We start from the raw sequence: 18,939 nt of genomic DNA, 5'->3' as shown, positions 1-18,939 counted from the left end.
TTCCCAGGATGGGGTTTGAACATTGATCCTCACATTTCCACTTCTTGAGTACTTATGATTAGCAATTCCTCCTTCTTTTCTTTTCTTTCTCTTTTCTTTCTTTCTTTCTTTCTTTTTCTCTTCCTCCATTATAACAATAAACATTAATATAATAACATTAGAATAACTAGAATAAACATAATAAACAATAATATAATAACATAATATATATAATATAATGTAATAATAAATATTAACATACTTATTGGAGGATATTTCTACAATATTCATGAACTAAAACTAGAACTGACTTGGTGTTTGTACTTAGCATGAGAAACATTCATTTATTAAATAAGGTTCATTTTCATTTTTCTCTCTCCTTCCTCCTTCCTTCCCTCTCTGCCTTCCTTCTTTCCTCCTTCCCTTACTCCTTCCTGTTAGGTCTGCCCAGGAAAACAGCCCTCTCTCCCCTTCCTCTTTAATGCAATGTAATAAGCCTTTGAAATATTTGGTAATGGCCATGGGTGTGTACCTAGGCAGACCTAATGTTTCCCTCCCTCCCTCCCTCCCTTCCTTCCTTCCTTCCTTGACTTCTTTTTTTTTCTTTCTCTCTCTTTTTTCTAATTTTTGTCTGTCATGAGGCCCGAACTCAGGGCCTTGGCACTGTCCTCTGAGCTTTTTCCATCAAAGCTAGCACTCCATCACTTTGAGCCACAGCCCTACTTCTAGTTTTCTGGTGGTGAAGTGGAAATATCAGGGGGCTGGGAATGTGGCTTAGTGGTAGAGTGCTTGCCTAGCATGCATGAAACCCTGAGTTCAATAGAAAAATCCAGAAAAAGCTCAAATGGTAGAGTGCTAGCTTTGAGCAAAAAAAGCTCTTGGATAGTACCCAGGCCCTGGGTTCAAGCTCCAGGACTGGAAAAAAAAAAGAGTATAAAGGACTTTCCACTCAGGCTGGCTTTGAACCATGAACCTCAGATCTCAGTCTCCTATGTGCCTAGGATTACAGACATGAGCCACCAGCACCAGCTCTAAAACTGCATTTTTAAGGGGAAGAGGTCTACTAGGGTTTGAACTCCAGGACTCGCACTTTCTAGGCAAGCAACTTCACCACCTGAGCCACAGTTCCAACCCCAAACTGCATCTTTATTCCCTGATTAACTGTGCCACTTGGACAGTGGACATGGGCATTGTACCAATTAAGTCTCATGTTAACCCGACCACGTCAGTGTCAGTGACATTTTCCCTATTTTCCAAATGAGCAGAAGCAAACCATGGGAAGAATGAGTAAACTTAAGGTCACAAATATTACGTGTTAAATGGCAGAGCCAAGATCAGACCAAGATTCCTACATTTCCAGTCTAGTGTTTCTTCTAGTGCTTTGCCTTCCGATCTGACATGGGTGGTATGGACATTGAGGTGTACCAGCATCCTATCTTCTTCCTTTTCATCTGTTTTTATTTCTTATCTTTTTTTTTTTTTTGTCAATCATGGGGCTTGAACTCTGGGTCTGGGCGCTGTCCCTCAGCTCTTCAGCTCAAGGCTAAAGCTCTACCATTTGAGCCACAACCCCACTTCTGGCCTTTTCTGTTTATGTGGTACTGAGGAATCGAACCTAGGGCTTCATGCATGCTAGGCAAGCAATCTATCACTAAGTCACATTTCCAGCACATCATCTCTTTTTATTTTTAAATCCCTTCCGCTTCTGTTCATTCAGGCTGCTGTACACAGCACTAGATGTCAGAAAACTGAAATTCTATTCCTGGTTCTTCCACAAGAGTTTGGCTGGTCTCAAAACTATGTATCATATATTTCCTGTAACTCATTGTTACTTGCAACTCTGTCTCATTAGTAGCATGAAAAACGGAAAGAGTATCTATTATTCATTTTTACATTTAGTTTTTTTTACATTTAGTTTTCCACTGGGGATTTAAAAGGATGAGAAAGGGTACGCCAAAGACATTAATTCTAAAAGGAAAAGAAGCTGGGCACCTGTGGCTTATGCCTGTAATCCTCGCTACTCAGGAGTCTGAGAGCTGAGGATCGCAGTTCAAAGCCAGCCCTGGCAGGAACGTCTGAGTGACTCTTTTTTTCTTTGGTCTGTTATGGGGCTTGAACTCTGGGCCTGGGTGTTGTCCCTCAGCTCTTCAGCTCAAGGCTAGCACTCTACCACTTGAGCCACAGCACCACTTCCAGCTTTCTCTCCTTATGTGGTGCTGAGGAATCAAAGCCAGGGCTTTCTGCATGCAAGGCAAGCACTCTACCACTGAGCCACCTTCCCAGCACCTTGAGACTCTTATCTTCAATTAATTTGAAGTGGCACTGTGGCTCAAGTGGTAGAGCGCTCATTTGGAGCTGAAGATCTCAGGGACAGTGCCCAGGCTCAGAGTTCAAACCCCATGACCAACAAAAAAAAAAAAGGAAAAATAGATCTATTGATCTATTGTATATTAAGGTAATAGGAAGCCTTTGGAACAGAGTTAGGCTGACTAGCCTCATCCACATAGGATCCTTCCTGAATATTTAAATCATATTTCAGCTTTTCAGTTTTGTCTTGGTGAAAGGAGTGGGGATGTAGGATACACACTGTTGTAGGAATCACATGATCAATAAATTCAAGGATTTCTTTTGTACTTATTCTGAAATAAATGAATTCTGATCTCCACTGTGCTGCTAACAAATAATTTGCTGCCCTGTTAGAATCTGATACAAAAGTATGTCAAAGTTCAAACATGGTCAGGATTAAAAAAAAAATGTTTCTATGTGCTAAGTTCGGTTCGTTTGTTTTACTGACTTCTAGAACCAGGAAAATCTTTATTTATGTCATTCATCAATTAATGCCTTTCATAGTTTTTACAGGTAAGTTGGCCTAATTCCTTAATTTTGCCTACTATATATGTCTATCTGCCTCTCTTGTGCTTCCAGGAACTTCACTAGCACTGACTCATATCCCTTATCTTAAAGCAAGCCAATTTAGCCATAGTTACAGAATCAGTATCTCCACAAGCAGACCTTATTTTAAATACCAAGACCTGATAGGTACGTAGACTATGCCTTCCTAACAAATGTAGTAAAACTATGTATGTACTGTAAACAAAGAGTGGACAAAGTGAGGGCTGAGGTCTAAATTCCAAAACACTGTGAGATGTGGGAAAGTGATGACAAATTAAGAGTGGGAATAAGGAAATGTACTCATTATCTTACTCATGTACTATAACCCATCTGTACAGCATGTTTACAATAAAATTATTTTTTTTAAAAAAGAGGGAATAATGGAGTGCTTTGGAAAGTGGCAAGTAATGAAATACATTCAGTGAGTTTTTAATTAGCAATTAAAAATTATATGCTTTAGAATAACAACCCAGACTGCATAGCATGGAAATATATATGATGATTCCTGTATATGAACATATATTAACATGTTTATAGGCATTGAATATGAAATAAACTGGCACGCATACCTATACATTAAAAAGCCATAATTTTGAAAGCTATTTTGCCCTGTAGGTCTAAAGTTTACAAGCCTGCAGAACTCGTGACTGAAAAGGATCTTCACAAGGTAAATTCAAGGTCAAGGAAGAATCTCTTTTTTCTCTGCAGGTCACAGCAGTTAATAAAGCGAGCGGAAATTGCGTGAGGGGGTGGGGACACCCGAGGAAAGCCAAGCCCCGAGCTGGGGTGCGTCAGCCTGGGAGGTGCCTGACGCCTTCTGCCTGGTTGGTCAATTGAGGGATTTGGGGAGGTTGATTTTTTTTCCAGTGTTTTCCTTGAATGCTAAAGAACTTCCGCATACCTTGTCCCTGAAAAACCTGCAAAGGTGAGGGGTTCGCGTGTTACTTCAATTGGTCTCACCTGGGATCAGTCCCTGTAAAAGAGATTATTACTATTATTAACTGGGGCCTAACGCGGGGAGTTGGGCGGGGCGTGGGAAGCGCGGGAAGGCCGGGCTCGGGTGGCTTCACGCTGTCACTCACGTTGGGCTCTGCCAAACCTACCGGACAGAACAAACAGTTCTGCGTTTGGGGACTCACCCACAGGCGTGAGCCCCAGGGTGCGGGTGTACGGGACTTTTTTTTCCTAAGGGCCAGAGGCGCTTAAGGCTAATATGCAGATACAGCTCCACTGAGCCAGAGCCGCAGCCCAGCAAAGGCTTTCCGCACCCTAGCCTCCTCCACGTGACCTACTGCGCCGGGCACATCCTCCACTGCGCCCCAGACCCGCCCTCGTAGCGTCTCACCGCCCTCTGAATGTCCGAACTGTGGGCCTTTTCTTTTTTCCGCTTTTGCTTATTGGGCAGCCTGGAAGACAGCGCCCCCCCTCGCCACGCCCCCAAAGCCCTAGGGAACGCGGGAGGGGCGGGGTCTGGGCTGGAGGGGCGGGGTGAGAAGGCTCCGCGCGGGTAAAGGGGCTGCCTGAAACGCGGTCAGAGCCTTCAGCCTCCCCGCTCAGCCTCGCCCTCGTGTTTGACTGCTTGCAGTTTCCCAGCCGGCCACGGTCATCCAGGAGACCGGCCAAATTGTACATCGACCTAAAGGTGGTTTCATGGCAGCCGCGAAGAAAGCAGTTTTGGGGCCGTTGGTGGGGGCAGTGGACCAGGGTACCAGCTCGACACGTTTTTTGGTGAGCCTGGGTGACATATAAGGAGGCGCAGAGTCTGCACCGGGAGATCGGGTTCAGAAGGGCTGGCTGTCGTGTTCTCACCCCGCCCCTCTTACGGTCCCTGGCTGCTGGGTAAGGAAAGGAAGAAGGCCACAGAGGGATTTGCAATGCTAGGGCCACCCTGCCGGGGGTTGGGGCAATTTTGGCCTTCCAAGACCCCTGCAGCCCAGTTCAGCAGTCGCCGCAGCCTGGGTTGGGGAGGCAGACCACGTGCTAATGGAGAGGATTTTTGTTGTCCCCCGCCCCCCCAAACAGATTGGGGATTCTCCGAGCATCCACGCAGAGCGGTCCGCGTGCAGCAGGGGACAGGTGGTCACACTGACCGCTACCGCCGGCTTCCCCACAAGCGTTTGGCCTGTGAGACACAGGACGTCCTTGGATGGAGGGAAAGCTGTGTCACGGCTGTGGTAGCCCAACACAGCGTCCTTTTAAGCACTAGAAAGAACTAAGTCTTGGCGTGATGCTGCATTGTCATGCTCGCTCACAGAAACTGCAGAGGGGAGAAGGCTGAGGGGGTGGCAGAAATGACTTAGGAGCCCTGCTTCTTTTTTTCTCCTCCAGAATGATTCGTTTAGAAGAGTCGACAATCTCAGTTTGGGTACTTTGTCCTTTACAAATACTGTGCCTCTCCGTTTGTTTCCAAGCATACCGAGACAGGGGAATTATATGTCTGTTTTTATTTACCGTGCATGACAGTGGGGTTTTACTAGAAAACAGTGCCATTTAAGCAATTCGCTGCCGGTTACTTTTGTATAATTAGGAAACTTGTGCTTAAAGTGATAGATCATTGCGTTTATGATGTTTATTTAAGTCCAACACCTTAGAACCACCGTGTCATCCTGGTGTGGGCAGTAAGAGCATTTAAAAGTAGATTTAAATGAAGATTGGTAAAAGTTGATGGAAGTATTTAGTGATTATTTAGCTCCTTTTTCTTTATCTCACGTGTTTTTTTCCCCTTGTTTTACCTGTTTTGTGGTGCTGGGCAGGCACTCTACCACTGAACTATGAGCTTAGCCCACCTTTACAGTCTGTATGCATATATGTATTGCATATGTATTGTATTTTATTTTTGGTCGGTTGTGGGGCCTGAATTTAAGCCTGGGTGCTGTCCCTCAGCTCTATAGCTCAAGGCTAGCACTCTACCACTTGAGCCACAGTGCCACTTCTGGCTTTTTTTCTGTTTATGTGGTGCTGAGGAATCGAACCCAGGGCCTCATGCATGCAAAGCAAGCACTCTCCCACTGAGCCACCTTCCCAGCCCATATATATTGCATTTTATATGTTTAGCTGGCATTTGCCTAAAACTTCATTTGTGGTTTGATCCAGATACCTATCTTCCATGTCTAAACCGAGACACTTTCAGTACATTTATATACTTTCAGTACATTTATAGTTTTCATTTCAGTGATTTAATCCTGGTTTGAGCTGCCAAGACATAGTTCCACACATCTTAAATTGTTATAATTATTTTTGTTGGTCCTGGGGCTTGAACTCCAGGCCTGGGCTCTGTCCCAAAGCTTCTTTGCTCAAGGCTAGCACTCTACCCCTTGATCTACAGCACCACTTCTGTCTTTTTCTGAATAGATTATTGGAGATGCAAGTCTCAGGAACTTTCTTGCCCAAGCTGGCTTTGAACTGTGATCCTCATATCTCAGTAGCCTGAATAGCTAGGGTTACTGGCATGAGCCACTGGGCCTGGCTCTCAATTGTTTATGTTTTAATCCCTTAAGGTAGATTTCATTTTGCCTTATATTCATGTATCAGTGGTTATAAAGCAATCCTAAATTATAAGAAAGTCCACCCAACTGGATTTGTTTGGTACATAAAATATATTACCATTGTCATCGTCCCAACTGTGGTTGAATTTTTTTGAGATAGGGTCTTCATATGAACCATTCTGGCCTGGAACTTGCAGTATTGATCTAAATCTTGTGAGCCTCCTGATTACCAGGCATGAGCCATGTGCATTGATTTTTAAAACCATATTCAGGAACTGCCCACACAAATGGAGGAGCTGAGTAGACTGGAGAGTAGTATATAATAGGAGAGAATGATAGTAGCTGTTAATCTGGAAGACAAGCCCAGGGATAGCAGATCTTTTTATTCTTTTAAGTAAGGAAAGCTGATAGCAGCTCACAACTATAATAATATGTACTCAGGAAGCAGATGGGGATGATAGTACTTGGAAGCGACAATAAGTCCTTAGGGCAATCTCAACCAAGGAAAGCTCATGCAACCATGGTACATGCTTGTCACCTCAGCTATAAGAAGTATAAATAAGGCAGGTGCCGGTGGCTCACACCTGTAATCCTAGCTACTCAGGAGGCTGAGATCTGAGGATCGAGTTTCAAAGCCAGCCCAGGCAAGGAAGTCCATGAGACTCTTATCTCCAATTAACCACCAGAAGACCGGAAGTGGCACTGTGGCTCAAGTGGTAGAGCCCTCTGAGCTGAAGAGCTCAGAGACAGCTCCCAGGCCCAGAGTTCAAGCCCCACGACCAGATAAAAAAGTATAAATAAGAGATTTGTGGTTCATTCAAGCCAGCCTGAGCAAAAAGTGAGATCCTATTAGAAAAATAATGAAAACAAAAGGAGCTAGGGATGTGGCTCTCAAGTGATTGGCGAGCCAGAGGCCCTAAATTCAAACCCCAGTACTGCTAATTCTCTGGTAATTTAGAAGTTGGAATGAAAGCTTTCAGCTCTTAAGCTGTGGAAGCTAATTCATAAAGCACTGTGGGGGTCAAACCAAGAATGACGTTCTCAAGTTTTTATATCCTTTGCCCTATATAAAAGTAGGTAAAATAGTTTATAACTTTTTAGGAGCCACCTGAAAGTGCTTGCTTTTTCTTGTAGTTTCTTTATTATTGCTGTCTATTGTCCGGTAATCTTTATCCACTACAGGTTGCTCCTGGCCTCTCAGATTCTGGCAACTGAAGGCAATCACCTTTCTTGATAGAGAAGGAATTGCTCAGCTTCACAATGCCACAATCTTTTGTTTAAACACTGGATTCTGTTTGCTGGTCTGTAGGGCATGATCTCAGTGAGTAAGCTGAAGTTCTAGTTCAAAAGATTCCTATCGTACTGAGAATAGTGTGTAAAAAGTTATAAGTTGTCTGCTTCTTGAGAAACCACTATGAAATTGTGTCTTCATAAGTAGATAAAAGACTGACATCCTTGCAGGGTTCTGCTGGCTCAAGCCTGTAATCCTGGCTTCTCAAGAGGCTACATCTGGGAATAACATTTCTAAGGTGGGAAAGTCCTGGAGACTTTTTATGTTCAATTAATCAGAAAAAAAATCAAACTGGATCTGTGGCTCAAGTAGTAGAATGGCAGCTTGGACCAAACAAAATTAAGGAACAGCCTAGGCCCTTAGTTCAAGACCCAATACAGGCACAAACACCAAAAAGACTTTGAGATCCTTTGGGAAGTAGAAAAAAGTAGAAAAAAGCTTGGGAATTGTTTAGTGAGGGTTATTTTTGTTTTTGTTTTTGTTTTTTTGGCCTTTGGTTATAAGGAAAGAAGTTGCTACACCACTCTGCATGAAATGCAGGTAAGACATTTGCTGAATAAGTAATTCCATTGCAAGGTGATTGCTATCAAGAGATACACTTGTACCTTAGGAAAGGAAACAGTGTAAATAGGAAGCTTATGAAGGTAAAAGTAGTCACATGATTTCAGGAAATAATTCATTCAGTTTGCATATTTACCTTACACCAAGCCAATAACCTGTCCAAGCTTTTTGTCTCCCTTTTTCTCTGTTAGCAGTAATAGTTTCCTTTATAAGGAGAAAATGAATTACTCTTTCTTCTGAGGGGAATGCCTCCTCCCTTCCTATTTCCCAGTACTGTTCTGTCCCTAAGAGTAGTTTGACTGTCATCTATTAGTAGTTTTCCTCAGACCTTTTGCCACATTTCTATCCTTTCTAATACCACTGTTTTTTTTTGTTTTGTTTTGTTTTGTTTTGCTGGTCCTGTGGCTTGAACTCAGGGCCTGGGCACTGTTCCTGAGCCTCTTTGTGTTCAAGGCTAGCACTCTATCATTTGAGCCACAGTGCCATTTCTGGCCTATTCTAAATAGTTTATTGAAAAAAAAAAAGAGTCTCACAGACTTTCCTGCAGGACTGGCTTCAAATCATGATCCTTAGATCTCAGCCTTTTGAGTAGCTAGGATTACAGGCATGAGCCACCAGTGCCCAGCCTGATACCACTTTTTATACCATGATTATTGCTATTCATAGCTCTAATCACCTTTTCCCTGCATTATAATTGTATGTCTACTATATATGAGAGCCAGGACCTCCTTTTAGACCTATTTATGTCTTTGTAATTTCCTGGATATTGTGTTTATTCAGGCAACAGCTTTTTTTTTTTTTGTCGGTCATGGGGCTTGAACTCTGTGCCTGGGCCTTGTCCCTTAGCTCTTCAGCTCAAGGAGAGTGCTCTACCACTTGAGCCACAGTACCATTTCCCATTTTCTGATGGTTAATTGGAGATGAATCTCATGGACTTTGCTGCCCAGGCTGGCTTTGAAGCACGATCCTCAGATCTCAGACTCCTGAGTAGCTAGGATTACAGGCATGAGCCACCAATGCCTGGCGCTTTATACTTCTTTATCGATTAGATTGTTTCGTTAATAGGTCAACTGATTTTTAATTCTGGTTTTCTCTTACCTTGCCAAGAAAAATCAGAGAACCTCCTGACTTGAGTGTACATAACTAATTTCTTTGCTTTAAGTGGTAAAACTGCAATTTAGAGCACATTTTTTTCTTCACTGAGTTGTTAAGTTTCAGGACCCTATGCATGTGTTTTGTACTAGAGGAAAACGTCCAACTTGTCTGATAGGAAAGTGAACTGGGGTTGGCACATAATTACTCATACTGCAGAGTAGGAACTTCTTGGAAAGAGAATTAGTGTAACAGGTTTTAAGGAGGGGACATTCCTTTATGAAACAAAACTTTCAGCTTCAACTGTGAATTTCCTCCTTGTATTTAGTAACTTAATTTTCTTCCATTAAGTTGGGTGTTAACAATGAGGCTGGGTATATGTTGGGACTTGAAATGTGTCAGGTATTGTTTTGGGACTTGAAATGTGTCAGGTATTGTTTTGAGAGCTTTTTCAGCATTATTCCATTTAATGTGATGTAGATGGCATTAGTGCTATTGGTAGACTTTACTTTTTTACACAAATGATGAGACTGAGTGGGGACTGGGCCTAAGGTCAGAGTAACTGGTGGAACTGAAGTCTAGGTCTGTCCTCCTCTGAAACCAGTCCCCCTAAGTACTGCCTCTGGCTATTCAGCTGCCTGAAGTTCAGTGAAAAGAAGAGAAATTGTGGGAGGGATGTCTTCCAGCCTATCAAGAGTCAGCTCTGATTATGGGATTATGGTCACAAATGATTGTTTGCCAAGAAAAACAGACTTACAAATTGGTTTCAACCAGATAGGAAAAATGTTGCTTTGAATAAGTACTGCAGGTTATGATCACCTTATGACTCAGATTCAGTGGCTCTTGGGTAGGACTCAGGTGTGTCACCATGAATAATGGTTGCATAATCAGTTTGTTCCGACAACTAGTGTATATGAAGAATGAGCAGAATTGTAGTTCTGTGCTTGTGTTGGCAAGAAACACTGCCGTGGCCCTGGTTGTCTCATCATACTTAGAGATCTCATAAAGCTTATGGATAGATTTCCTCTTCTTCCTTCCTTTCTTGCTTTCTTTCATTTATTCAACACACATTTATTTAGCACCCATTATGGGTCAGGGAAAAAGGAGCAGCAAATTTGTTTTTGGGTTTTTTTTTTGTTTGTTTTTGCCAGTCCTGAGGCTTGAACTCAGGGCCTTGGCACTGCCCCTGAGCTTCTTTTGCTCAAGGCTAGTGCTCTACCACTTGAGCCACAGCTCCACTTCTGGCTTTGTCTGTGTATGTGGTACTGAGGAATTGAACCCAGGGCTTCATGCATGCTAGGCAAGCACTCTACCACTAAACCACATTCCCAGCCTATGGAACAGCAAATTTGGTCAAAACTCATTTGGCTCATAGGTAGAGTGAGGCCACTCTTCTGATAACTATAAAGTTGGGATCATTTTGTGGTTTATTTTCTCCCTACTATACTGGCTTGTTTTCTTGCCCATTTCATTTTTCAACATGGTATGAATACATTCTCATCAGAGAATTGCCATCTGCTCTTCATTTTATCATAAGCTTATAAGTTAAGAGCTTTCAATTTTGAGCTTGAGGGGCAGGGCAGTGTCTACTTCCCCACAATCATATACTGGGTACTTATTACATGACTCCCTCTCAGCATTAAGGAGCCCAGGGGACTCTGGGGTAATAACTTAAATTGGGAGACCTGGAGGGTCTGAGAAAATGTGGAGTTTACAACCATAACTATATTAGATGCATATGCTATTTAATACAACTTCTTTTTTGTAAGACAAAAACAGGCCATTTGCTATGTCTTCTTTTATGACTTGTTGAAAGATATAATTAAGCTGTTTCTGGTCCAACTGGCAATGCAATGAATTTGTGGGAAGTATTTTTATTCTTGGTCATGCATATTTTTATGTAGTATCATGGTGTTCTAAAGGCAGAGTTTACATTCCTGAATTATGTCTTATCTCATAGTGAATTTTAGTGTACCATAAAAGAGTTGGCCATTGGGGAAATCACATGGGTAGGGAAGTGAATGTGCATGTTTATCAGGGCCTGGCTAAATTAGTCATAAGATGAGTGAGACAAACTTACGGACATGTAGTAAGGAGAATATTTATATCTCTCCTTGACTCCTTATAAAACAGAATGCATACATTGAAATATTTCAGCAGTGTTTTAAAAACTTTTTTGCTTATTCCAGGGCTTGTACTCAGGGCCTAGGCACTGTCCCTGAGCCTTTTTGGGCTCAGTGCTAGAGCCCTACCACTTGAGCCACAGCACTGCTTCTGGCTTTTTCTGAGTAGTTTATTGAAGATAATTCTCACAGACTTTCCTGCCCTGAATGGCATGATCCGCAGATAGATCTCAAACTCCTGAGTAGCTAGGATTACAGGCATGAGCCACTAGCGCCCGCTTAAAACATTTTTGACTTGGGGTTTAATTTTCTTTTTACTATTCTTTTTTTTTTTTTTTGGCCATACTAGGTTTTGAACTCAGAGTTTCATGCTTATTAGGTAATTGCTCTACCACTTGAGCCATACCTCTGGTCCAGCCTCACTTTTCTATTCTGTACACATCATTCACATATGTCTAAAGCGTGCCTTGTCCAAAATGAAGCCATAAGAGAAAAGAGCTCCCTTCAGTGCAATTATTGTGGCAGCAGGATATCAGAGAAGCCAGCCTTGAGTCCTCTCATTGTGTTTGAGGACATTAGCACTAACTTGGAATTCAGAAAGTAAGGATCTTTTTTTTTTGGCCAGGCCTGGGGCCTGGGCTCTGTCCCTGAGCCTCTCTGTGCTCAAGGCTAGTGCTCTACCACTTGAGCCACAGCACCACTTCCGGCTTTTTCTGTTTTTGTGGTACTAAGGAATCAAATCCAGGGCTTCGTGCATGCTAGGCAAGCACTACCACTAAGCCACATTCCCAGCCCAGCAAGGATCTTATCTAATACCCTTCCTTCTCTCCCTCTGTCCCTCCCTCCCCCCTCTCTTTTTCTTCCTTCCTTCCTTCCTTCTTTCTTTCTTTCTTTCTTTCTTTCTTTCTTTCTTTTCTTTCTTTCTTTCTTTCTTTCTTTCTCTTTCTCTCTCTCCCTCTCTCTCTCCCTCCCTCCCTCCCCCCTCCCTCCCCCTCTCTCTCCCTCTCTCTCTCCCTCTTTCTCTCCCTCTCTCCCTCTCTCTCTCCCTCTCTTTCTTTCTTTCTTTCTTTCTTTCTTTCTTTCTTTCTTTCTTTCTTTCTTTCTTTCTTTCTTTCTTTCTTTCTTTCTTTCTTTCTTTCTTTCTTTTTTCTGTATTAGGGCTTAAAATCAGGGCCTGGGTACTGTCCTTTAGCTTTTTTTGCTCAAGGCTAGCATTCTACCACTTGAACCAAAGCTCCATTTCTGGCTTTTTAGCCATTAATTGGAAATAAGAGTCTCATAGAATTTTCTGTCTGGTCTGGCTTGGAACTGCCAGCCTCAAATCTCAGCTTCTGGAGTAGTTTGGATTATAGGCATGAGCCACCAGCATTCGGCTCCCTTTTTTCTAGTTAGCATGCATTAGTTGCATTAGTTGTATGCTAGAGTAGTTTCATTGTGACATTTAAATACATGTATACAATGTATCCCATTCAATCTGACCTTATCTACCAGTGTCCCTTAGCCCTTACTTCCCTTCTTAATAAATTTCAACAGGTTTTTTTTTCATACATGCCAACAAACTATGTAGACCATATTCATCATCTTTTTGCCAGTCCTGGGGCTTGAACTCAGGGCCAGGGCACTGTACCTGAGCTACCTTTACTCAAGGCTAGCACTCTACCACTTGAACCACAGGGCCATTTCTGGCTTTTTCTGTTTATGTGGTACTGAGGAATGGAACCCAGGGCTTCATGCATGCTAAGCAAGTACTTTACTATTGAGCCATATTCCCCAGGCTTCATCTTTATTAGACATTCTTGCCAGTCTCACTGGTAACTACCTCCCCAAAGAGGCTGTTTTGAAGGCTTATTTCAGTAAAATTCCAGGGATACCAACTAGATTAGAATTAGGGGCCTCACAGAGTAACTGCTCCTAGCAGTGGGTTCAGAATACATGATGGTTACATTTGGCCCAGCCTAGTCTCCTTCGAATCCTATTTTAGCAGCTGTAGCTACCAGTGTGCACCTTTGCTTGCCTCTACACCATATACATGTACCCTTGTCATTCGTGAACTCACTTCTGCCCTACTTACTCTTAGTTTAAAAGTTAACTTTCCTGAGAGTCCTTTTCACGCGTGCCTGTGTTAGATATCTTTTCTCCTCTTCATTGTCCTGTTAACTATTATATAAGATTTTTTTCTGCATCTGCTACATTTAATGGATTAAAAAAATCATGATTGGTATTAGTATGATTTTTGAGCTGAAAAGCACTGAGTTGACAGTCTGTAAACCTGGATCTTTGTTTGTCAGTATTGTCTGATCTCTTGCTTTTTGATTTACACATATGAGAATACTACTTATGTTAGGGCCCTGGGTTTCAGTTGGTGGTGTCATTTTGTTTTCATCTTTGTTAATCTCTTTTCTGGAAGAATTTAAATCTGGAAGCTGACCTGGTAAACTCTGTAGAAATTGGGTCCTGATCTCAGCTGGAGGTGTCTCTTCCTCTTTCTTAGCTTCTGAAGAGTCCTAAAGATGTAGGAAGCATGTTTTGAAAATGTTGGACCACAATATCTCAAGCATCTAGCTCATTTTGTCTTTTTTGTTTATTTCTTTTGGGACAGGCTCTCACTATGTACTCTAGGCTGGCCTTGAACTCACCGATCTCCTGCTTTAGCTTCCTGAGTGCTGTGATTACAGGTGCATTATAATACCCCGCTTGACAATGGCATTTAATATCTACTTGATAAAAATAACTAGCATTCTTGCTCTTGCTACTTGGTAATGTGGTTTTATGTGGGGTCAATTACCCTCTATTATAAAACCTTGTAGAAACATCATTAATGTTTGTTGTTGACAATGTTGAGAATCAAATCCAGAGCCTCAGGCCTATGAGAGAGGCCCTTCTATGAGCTACCATCCCAACCCCACTGGACTCTTTTGTGCTTTTGTCCATCTGTAGGTAGAATTCACGAGACTTAACATGCAGAAGACCTCAGTTTCATTGTTTAGGTGTACTCTAGAACTTTGCTCACCAATACAATAGCCACTAGCTATTTGAATGTGGCTAGTCCAGGAGTAGAGCCAGGACTAGAGGAATGGCTAAAGTGGTAGAGTGCCACAGGAAAAAGCAAACTGAGCAAGCACAGGCCCTGAGTTCAAACCACGGAAGGAAGTTAGGAAGGAAGGAAGGGAAGGAGGGAAGAAGGGAGGGAGGGAGGGAGGGAGGGAGGGAGGGAGGAAGGAAGGAAGGAAGGAAGGAAGGAAGGAAGGAAGGAAGGAAGGAAGGAATGAGAGGGAGAAAAAGGAGGGAGGGAGACAGAGAAGGAGGAGGTAGACTGTAATTGTACCAAATGGTACTACCAGCTGAAACCCATTGTTGTACTCCAAAAAATTGAGGTAGACTGTGTGTACATACTAGATTTCAAAAAGTTAATATTTTATAGGTGAAAGATCTCAAATGGGTGTATATATACAGGTACAATAATGATTGTTACATCATTATTTCTGGTATTGTTAAACATTTGTTCCACATATGACAAGAAAAAAGTAAATGATCTTATTAATGTTATATAATATTTAATCACTCGTTGAAATGATTATTTGTATTTGAATCAAATGTGTTATCAAACTTGATTTTTACCAGTTTCTTTTTATTAGCTTATAAAATTATATATTTGGCTTGTACCATATTTCTGTTGGACAGTGCTACAGATGGAAAGTTGTGAACTCTAAGCATATCATACCATATAAGCTGTCCCACAAACTTCGGAGTGGTACTTAGGCCAGATCTCAAATACCTAAAATTGGTAGCCATCTTCTCCTAAGTGTCAGAGCTCTAAGGAAACAAGGAGATCTAGGCCTCTCCATTCTGGTAGGTCCAAATACTATGTGATTGTATGCCTTCATGTTGTAAGTACAAATATAGAATTTTCCTGAATTCTTTTTCTTTTGTGTGCCTGTACCAAAGGCCTATGGATTCCTGTTGAGTATGAGGATCCTGAAGTTCGCCTTGTTAAAATAGGAAGTGATGGAAGAGGGACTTAACCTGTGCATATAGACTCACATGGGTTTACTATTGAGGTATTCGAGAATCTAGTTAGCAAGCAGGTATACTTCATTTCTTAACTCTTAGAGAACTGAAACCATGGGGAAATAGTAACACAATAATATAGCAATAGTAATATAAAATGATATAACTGGCCAGTGCTGGTGGCTCACACCTATAATCCTGGCTACTCAGAAAGCTGATTTGAGGATCGCAGTTCAGAGCCAGCCCAGGCAGGAAAGTCTGTGAGACTCTTATCTCCATTTAGCCTCTAGAAAACCGGAAGTGGTGCTGTGGTTCAAGTGGTAGAGTGCTTGCCATGAGCTTAAGAACTGAGGGACAGCACCCAGGCCCAGAGTTCAAGCCCCACGACCTACAAAAAAAATTGATATAACTGTATCAGAGTTTATCTGCCACCTGTTGCCGTTGCTTATTTTATTTGATAATGCTTCTCCTAATAAGTGCTGGTAGTGGACCATATGTTTTAGACCTTCAACAAGTATTTATTTGAGTACCAATTCAAAACACACTTCTGGAAATAAGACAGTACTTGAATGCTAAGTTGTCATCAGTGTATGACATGGTGTTCTGCCAGACACCTTTTTTGGGTGTGTGTATGCCAGCCGGTCCTAGGGCTTGAACTCAGGACATGGGTGTTGTCTCTTAAGTATTTTTGCTGGTGCTCTACCACTTGAGCCACAGCTTTACTTACTTGGAATTTTTGGTGGTTAACTGGAGATAAGAGTCTCCTGGATTTCTTGCCTGGGCTGGCTTTTAGTCACAATCCTCAAATGTTAGCCTCCTGAGTAACTAGGATTGTAGGCACCAGACATCTATCTACCCAGCTCTGCCAGGTACTTATAATTCATGTGTCAACTTTGCGTTGTAAGATAAATACTTTATCTTCTCAGAGGATGTCAGAATTTTTCCTTTTGGTTTCATTATTTTTTTTTGCCAGTCCCGGGACTTGAACTCAAGGCTAGCACTCTACCACTTGAGCCACAACACCACTTCTGGCTTTTTCTGTGTATGTAGTACTGAGGAATTAAACCCAGGGCTGCATGCATGCTAGTCAAGCACTCTACCACTGAGCCACATCCCAGCCTCTCATTATTTTTTATTTTATTTAGGAAAGGAAATATGTATAGTGAGGACAAAAGAAAGGCAACATTTCAGTGTTTTCTATTCTTGGTTTGCGTTCAAAGTGATTTTTTCCTCATATGAAATCTAGGCATGGAAATACTTTCTCAACTAATTGGAAATGACATTACTGCTATAATTACAATGATTTGGAGAGTTAATTTTAACTAAAATAGGCATTGGCACTAAAGTGTAGATACTATCTCATATATAGAAATTGTTGCTAATTTAAAAAAAAGTATTAGTAGAATTTAAAATATGGGACATTGTATAGCACTTAACTAATTTTCTAGTTTTCATCCTTTGATTTTGAGTTTTACATTGAGGGTCAGCCTTTGTGACAAAGGTTTCACAGAGAGGGCCTGGAGAGAGCTGGATGGGGCCTGTGTACCTCTCTCCCTGCTGACAGGGCTCTATTTTCCTTTTATAAGAGCTAGAAGCATCACTGGATTTCCCTTCAAAGGAATGCACACACTGTGCATCCCTGCCTGAGCATCATATGACCCTGTCTGTGCATCTAAGATGAATGGAAAATGGAACCTCTGCCATCACCATTAGTATAATGTCAGCTTTCTTTGTTATTCCTGTTCCGGAAATGTACTGCTAATTGCTTGAGTATTTGCCTGCAACTAGACAGTCTGTTTGGTTTATTTAGAAATAAGGATTTAGCCGGGTGCTGGTGGCTCACTCCTGTAATCCTAGCTACTTGAGAGGCTGAGATCAGCTCAAAGCCAGCCAGGGCAGAAAAGTCCCCTTGAGAATCTTTTTTTTTTTCTCCGTCGTAGGGCTTGAACTCAGGGCCTGGACGCTGTCCCTCAGCTCTTCAGCTCAAGACAAGCGCTCTACCACTTGAGCCATAGTGCCACTTCCAGTTTTCTGGTGGTTAATTGGAGATAAGAGTCTCACACACTTTCCTGCCCCAGATGGCTTTGAACCTCAATCCTCAGAAAGCCTCAGATCTCAGCCTCCTGAGTAGCTAGGATTACAGGTGTGAGCTCTAGGCACCCAACCCCATGAGAATCTTATCTTCAATTAACCACTCAAAAACCAGAACTGGCACTGTGGTTCAAGTGGTAGAGTGCTAGCCTTGAGCACAAAGGCTCAGGGACAGGGTTTAGGCCCTGAGTTCAAGCCCCACAACTGGAAAAAAAAGAAGGATTTTCCTCTTAATGTGCATAAGTTTGTTTTTATTTAAAAATAAATTGAGTTGGGCGCCAGTGGCTCACGCCAGTAATCCTAGCGACTCAGGAGGCTGAGATCTGAGGTTCATGGTTCAAAGCCAGCCCAGGCTGGAAAGTCCGTGAAACTCTTATCTCCAATAAACCACCAGAAAACCGGAAGTGGCGCTGTGGCTCAAGTGGTAGAGTGCTCGCCTTGAGCTGAAGAGCTGAGGGACAGCGCGCAGGCCCAGAGTTCAAGTCCCATGACTGACAAAAAGTTGTTTGCACTGGTGGCTCAGACCTGTAATCCTAGCTACTCAGAACCCTGAGATCTGAGGATTGCTGTTCAAAGCCAGCCAGGGCAGGAAAATTTGTGAGACTATTTTTTTGTCAGTTTTGGAGCCTGACCTCTAGGACTGGGCACTGTCCCTCAGCTCTTCAGCTCAAGGCTAGTGCTCTACCACTTGAGTCACAGCTCCACTTCCAGCTTTTTACCTACTGTTTTATGTGGAGGTGAGGAATTGAACCCAGGGCCTCATGCATGTAAGGCACTCACTCCACCATTGAGCCACCTTCCCAGCCCCCTGTGAGACTCTTGTCTCCAATTCACCACCAGAAAAATGGAAGTGGAGCTGTGGCTCAAAGTGGTTGAATGCTAGCTTTGAGCAAAGGAGCTCAGGGACAGCACCCATGCCCTGAGTTCATGTTCTACTACCTGCAAAAGAAGATGATTGATGTAAGCAAAAATAATTTCTCAGCTGGGTGCCAGTGGCTCACGCCTGTAATCCTAGCTACTCAGGAGGCTGAGATCTGAGGATCATGGTTCAAAGCCAGCCAGGACAGAAAAGTCTGTGAAACTCTTACATCCAATAAACCACTAGAAAACTGGAAGTGGCACTGTGGCCTAAGCGGTAGAGAGCTCGCCTTGAGCTGAAGAGCGTAAAGACAGCATCCAGGCCCAGAGTTCAAGCCCCACAACTGACAAAAAAATAAAAAATAATAATTTCTCCTTTTTTTTGAGCCTTTTTGCTCAAGGCTAGCACTCTGGCACTTGAGCCACAGCTCCAGGTCTTTGCTTTTTTTGAGTAGGTAATTGTTAGTAAGAGTTCTTATGAACCTTTCTGTCTAGGCTGGTCTTGTATAGCAATAGCAATGGTCAGATCTCTGCCTCCTCATAGCTAGGATTACAGGTT

At 42.5% G+C, this 18,939-nt stretch overlaps 1 protein-coding gene across 8 annotated transcripts in view; it reads left to right on the top strand.

The window, feature by feature from the left end:
• Nucleotides 1-4,395: 4,395 nt before the first annotated feature.
• The window catches only part of Gk (glycerol kinase), an 88,266-nt gene continuing 73,722 nt past the window's right edge, over nucleotides 4,396-18,939 (top strand). For 3 of the 8 annotated variants that reach the window (XM_070040679.1, XM_070040684.1, XM_070040683.1), the window contains exon 1: nucleotides 4,397-4,599. In XM_070040679.1, coding sequence (XP_069896780.1) covers nucleotides 4,522-4,599 — 78 coding nt within the window. In that variant the 5' untranslated portion in view covers nucleotides 4,397-4,521. Of the gene's footprint in view, nucleotides 4,600-8,149; nucleotides 8,188-18,939 lie in introns of those variants that run through there. The other 5 variants (XM_070040685.1, XM_070040686.1, XM_070040678.1 and 2 more) reach the window with 4 other exon arrangements.

The sequence above is a fragment of the Dipodomys merriami genome, unplaced genomic scaffold (assembly GCF_024711535.1).
Source record: "Dipodomys merriami isolate MVZ:Mamm:240054 unplaced genomic scaffold, mDipMer1.0.p SCAF_3, whole genome shotgun sequence".
In the NCBI taxonomy this organism is placed as follows: domain Eukaryota; kingdom Metazoa; phylum Chordata; class Mammalia; order Rodentia; family Heteromyidae; genus Dipodomys; species Dipodomys merriami.
The sequence above is the reverse complement of the archived record's forward strand: the minus strand, read 5'-3'. Positions and strand labels throughout refer to the sequence as shown.